The 5,542-nt window shown below is 47.3% G+C and overlaps 1 protein-coding gene across 1 annotated transcript; it reads right to left on the bottom strand.

Annotated features, from left to right (window-relative positions):
- Positions 1–4,398: 4,398 nt before the first annotated feature.
- Positions 4,399–5,134, bottom strand: EPCIP (exosomal polycystin 1 interacting protein). The gene has a single exon (XM_005151655.2). It carries the CDS (start codon positions 5,071–5,073, stop codon positions 4,399–4,401), a length of 675 nt encoding a protein of 224 aa, XP_005151712.2. The 5' UTR covers positions 5,074–5,134.
- Between the last annotated feature and the right edge of the window lie 408 nt (positions 5,135–5,542).

Here is a 5,542-nt window from a genome sequence, read left to right as displayed (position 1 = left end):
CCCCTACCGTCCGCTGCCCGCCGCCGCCAGCCTGCCAACGGGAAGCGGCCTCCCGACCATAGAGAGGCACCGCGGTCGGCGGATAGAGTGTGCACGGCGGGGAGCGTAAAGAGTCTGGCTAGAGCAACCCGTCTCGCTGCCCGCCACTCCTCCCCTTTGCTTTCCCAAGGACTGCTGCTGCCGCCATCTTGTGTTGAGGCTGTAGCGCCAGCCAGAGGTCCTCCGCGAGGTTTGCGCCATGGCGGAGATGGGAGGTTGTGGCTGATGCCTTCCGGTTAAGGAAACGCCAAGGCTCGACCTTTCCGTCCCCGTCTGTGTGGGCTCGTTGTCCGCAACCAGCCTGTGGATGGCGGCAGCCATCCAAAGATGGCGTGCAGCGCCTATCCGTCGCCATATCCTCGGCGAGCTCCTCAGCCGGGTCTTATCCCTCGGCTCTTGCACGGTTTGTGCGAGACAGCCGCTGCTCTTCCTGAGGAGATTGTAGCTTGTTGCCGGGACGGGCGAAACAACGTGAGCTCGTCGCTACTGCTGAATAGTAGCGTCTTTCATGTGTGGGGCTGTTTTGAGTTCGGTTCACCTGTGCTGGGGACGGTATCAGAAGTCGCTCGTACCGGGCCACTGTGTTGGCTAGAAGAAAATATACGAGCTTGGTGGAAAATGCCAGAAAATTGGTGGGATTTTAAAGGCAGCCTCCCCATGTACAAGTGCTGGGAGCTGGAGGGACTTTTTTTCAGCCTTCCCACCATACCGGGAGGCACAGACTATCCTGCAGCCCACCCCCCACCCAGCCCCCGCCAGCCGCCTGGAGGTCTGCGTAGGAGAAGATGCCGCGGACTGGCTTGGTGTCCTGCGTTCTCCCCCTGTGGCTGCGCAGTGACATATCCCATAGGAATCAAATCACAGAATGGTTTGGGTTGGAAGAGACCTTAAAGCTCATCCAGTTCTAACCCCGTGCCACGGGCAGGGACACCTTCCACCAGACCAGGTTGCTCCAAGCCCCATCCAACCTGGCCTTGAGCACTGCCAGGGATGGGGCAGCCACAGCTTCTCTGGGCAACCTCTGCCAGTGCCTCACCACCCTCACAGGGGGCAATTTCTTCCTATCATCTAATCATGTCACTTGTGCTGTTCTCAATCTGTTCTGACTTACAAAGTCACACCAGAATTACTGCTAGGAAGGAAAACTAAATTTACAACTGCTATATTTTTTTTTCTGATACAACCCCACCTCCCCATCAGTTTCCATTGATTGGCATATCCAGTAATTGTTAACAGCTGGGAAATACATACAGGTTGAACTTCCTTACATGGAGAATGAAACCTTTGTGTACATAAATATTAACTGCTATATAATCAAATACTGTACAGTGTTGAGTGTATCTTACACTGGGATTTAGAACAGATTCACAAAATCACATAATTGTTTCTGCACAGTGATGCTTAGTGTGCCGCTGTACGTAGTTCATAGGCAGGTAAAAGAAACCTGTGCCAACAGAACTAGTAACATTCACAACGATTGTGGAATAGGTTGCCCAGAGAAGATGTGGCTGCCTGGCAGTGTTCAAGGCCAGGTTAGACAGGGCTTGGGGCAATCTGGTCTAGTGGAAGGTGTCCCTGACCATGGCAAGGGGGTTGGAACAAGATGATCTATAAGGGTCCTTCCACCCCAAACCATTCTACAATTCTGTGAGTCTAAGGTATGTTTTATATGCATTGCTTGAAGAAATTCTTCAAGCTTCCAATGCAGCACTTTTATAAAGCAAAGCCATATAAAATTCAGACTGGGAGAATCAGGTTCTTGGTGTCTGCTGGAGAAGAACAGGGAAGTTGAAAAGATCACTGCAGCATTGGTGCTCTGGTTTTCTGCTGCACATGTAATTGAGAGGAGGATTTTTTCCTGATTCCAGCAAAATCTCTGCAGTGCTTAATTGGACACAGGAGTAAAAGGTCTTATGCATCAGTTTTACTCACAACGCTACAGTGGCAAAACTAACTGAAACTGCAGTTTGCAGTGTTTAAAAGTCCATGGAATTATTAATCATAAGGTTTCTTCCCAGCAAGGTTTCTTCTCAACATTCTCAGTTACTAGTGTGGGTGTGAATTCTGAGCAGTATCAGCGGCCAGACTCTGCTATCAGGGCAATGTGGAAGTACTGTGCTATTCAGCACATTGTTTACTAGAGGGCAGCAGAGCCTCAGTGAATTCGCTGAAGATCATTTAGGTTTGATGAGAGCGTTGATAATATTCAGAAATCAATAAACTTGTGTGTGTCAGCTCTCTTTTTTATTTTCAAAAGCATTCTGTGCAGGATTAGTGACTAGCCAGTTTGTGAAGGCAAGGTTAGTGTTCTTGGAGGCACTTGGAGCATGGGATGCCTGGGGAGACAATATGAATGATTTGCCAGTGTCTGTATTACATTCCAGGCATGTAACATGCCCAGAACACCACCACCCCACTGTCACCAATCTCTGTCAGCCCAGCTCCTGCTCCTGTCTGTTCTGTGACCAATGACACAGTTGTGAGAGGTATCACCAGGAATATTTATGATGTGGGAAGAAGGCTTGCAGTTTGTTGCCCAGGTGCTGACAAAGGAAACAAGGCCTTTACAACAGCTGATTTAATAGTTTTCTGGTTGAGTTAAACTGAGTTCAATCCCCAGCCTTCAAACACCCATGTGCTTAAATCTAATTTGCAGTTGCAAATAAACTCCATTAATTCAGTAGTTACCACATGGTTGAGTTGAGTGAGAGAGCTCACAGTAATGGAAGGTGTGCATGTATTTAAGTATTCTGGAAGATAAAAGTTTTGCTTCCTGGCAAAACTGCTGTGACATTGATTGCAGTTACAAAAGAAGTCCCTCTTTAAAGTTGTTGAAACAATCTCCTTGGTTCCTCAAAATCTTGATAGCCATTCCCCTCAGTACACATATTTTATCCCAGTTTCATGTAACTCTTTGCTGGCAATGCCAGACTGTTAGGACTTAGTATTCCAAGGCCTGTATTGTACTATATGGATGGTTCCTGGTCTTATTTGTAACTTTCCAAATGCAAATGCTGGACAAGTGGGCAAGGAGCAGACGGTGTGCTACATCAATAGTCCTAGCATATGTTTCCCACAATGCATCTAAAACTTGTTTGCTACATGTCTGCCAGAAGCCTCACCTCCCTTATCAGACAAGTTATTGGATGGGATTTTTCTGCTTTCTTGTAGATGAGAACGTCATCAGAGCTTGCCATTATCACAGAAGATGAAGTCAAGCTCCTGGCATTTGGGGAAATTGCATGTGTCAGCACAACCCATGTGCAAGGGATAGGCAATTCCCTAGGAGAAACACCTTTGTGAGCATGGCATCTCACCTGTCGGGTGGCCTCCTGCCCAGTGTTTTTCCCATGCTTTCTTTGCCATGGCTTGGCAAAGAACACAGCTTCCTGGTCATCCTCTAAACATGCCTTTACTGGATGCCAAGGTTGGAGGGTGTCTGCATAGCTGGTCCCTGCTTTCACAAGAGGCTGTGTTACACAGCCCCAGCAGAGGCTTCCCAGCTCTGACCAAGTACCAGAGGGCAAGGACACCTCTGCACTCCTAGTCTGAGTAATCTGTAACCACCTCACACACATTGAACCTACCAACAGTGGGCTGTATCGACAGGGGCATGGCCAGTAGGTGGAAGGAAGGGATTATTTCCCTTGTCCCAGCACTTACTAGACTCCATACAAAGTACTGCAGGCAGTTCTGCCCCTCCCAGTGCAAGAAGGATATGGATCAACCGAAGCAGTCCAGTGGAGAGGCATCAAGATGGTTAGTCCGGGGCTGGTGCATGTGACAGTGAGAACAGTGTGACGGATCTGAGCTTGCTCAGCCTGAAGAAGAGGAGGCTGGGGTCCATCCATGGAAAAAAGTTTCCCCAAGAGGATAGGCAGGCAGTGGAGCAGGTTGCCCAATGAAGTTGTGCAGGCTCCATCCTTGGGTTTTGGGACCTGACTGCTGAACCCCCTGAGAAGCCTCATCCCAGAGGTGGTCCTCCTTGGGGCAGGTGGTTGTACTGGAGACCTCCTGAACTGCCAGCTAACCCCAGTGACTCTCTGGGAGGCTCAGGTTCCTTTACAACTGGAGATACATGGCTATGTCTTTTTCTGTCTGAGGCACAACCTTAAAACAAAACTTGTCTGTAGATATCAATTCTTAGCTTACAATATATAGAAAGAATTTGTACCAATGCTTTCTAAAACAGTCATTTAATGTTTTCGTTGTTTGTCTTAAAATACTGTAGGATGCTGTCACAGTCAGAACTGTTCATCGCCTAACAGCTCCTCCTGGGCAAACCAGACAGACTTAAAGAAGTCTTGTCAGTCTCTTAGCAGTCTAATATGCCTCTGACTATTGAATATGTTAAATAACTCAGTAAATGAATGTTACAACATAGCTCTTGTTATCTGAGGTTGAGGAAACATCATTGTACAGCAGGCTAGGAAAGTGCTCCATGATACTAGAGACGTTTTCCACACTGTATGACTTCAGCAAAGAATAGCCATTGAAAAGAGATGTATCCAGAAAAGAAATATGTGCAAGCATTTGCCTGTCTTTGTTGTGCATTGCGAGTGAGTTTTCTTTTTCATTGCTGCTGCTGCTGTAGATGGTTACACTCTGCTCTGGAAACAGTCCCTTGACCTTTTTTACCCGCAGCTTTCGGAGTCCCCAAATGGCCAAGTATTCTGTTGGGAGAGGAGTGGTGCCACAGAAGGAAAGCTTCAAATCCCACACCCTTGTGAAGTTGAGGAGCATCTCCAGCACAGAGGTGTCTGTGAACCAAATGGTGAGGTGGCTCTTGTAGGTAGTTTTTTCCATGGTAGAAGGCAGCACTGTTTTGCAATTGCACATCAAGTTTGCCAGGCAGTAATCACAGTCACGGATATCCACCGAGCAGCTGCAGTTGCGAATTGTGTTTTCCTTGGTGAAAATTAACGTATGGTTCTTCTGACTTCTCACAAAACTGCCGGTGATGTGTATGCCAAGGAAGCCAGCCAAAAGGAAAGCCAGCCAAAAGGAGAGAGCAGAGAAGGCTATTGGCTTCATTAGTACTGGTGCCAAGTTGCCAAGTGTCTCCTTTTACTCAGTGATTTATACCACTTGGCTTTACCTACTGAAGAAAAATAATTTCTTTATTATACTGAAGACCACTCAACAGTTAATATTACTTTGCTTTTTGCACTCACTCGCTGTCTCATCTGTTCAGACCACATTGCAATTTTGCAGGTTGCCCTGCCTTAGAGGAGAAGCATAGCTACACTGATTCAGAAAAAATGAATTGTGACTCATGTTTGGGATTCTTCCTTCACTCTTCTTTTTTCTCTAAATAGTTTCATCTGCTTATAGGGGAGCTTGGACACCCTCTTCTCTATCCAGGCACCTCCTAAGCCTGCCCAGTGTGAATGTAAAAGCAGGACTCCTCTTCCTCATTTCTCCTTTCTGCTTTCTCTTTGTCTGCTTCCCAACAGCAGATAGAGGTGGCAAATGATCCTGTTCTCCACCAAATGTGGCAGTC

Source organism: Melopsittacus undulatus, chromosome 2, assembly GCF_012275295.1.
Source record: "Melopsittacus undulatus isolate bMelUnd1 chromosome 2, bMelUnd1.mat.Z, whole genome shotgun sequence".
NCBI classification, from domain to species: Eukaryota; Metazoa; Chordata; class Aves; order Psittaciformes; family Psittaculidae; genus Melopsittacus; species Melopsittacus undulatus.
This window is presented reverse-complemented; position numbering and strand designations above follow the sequence as displayed.

Excerpts from the sequence above, each read along its gene's own strand:
- EPCIP (XM_005151655.2), bottom strand. The coding sequence starts at position 5,073 with ATGAAGCCAATAGCCTTCTCTGCTCTCTCCTTTTGGCTGGCTTTCCTT.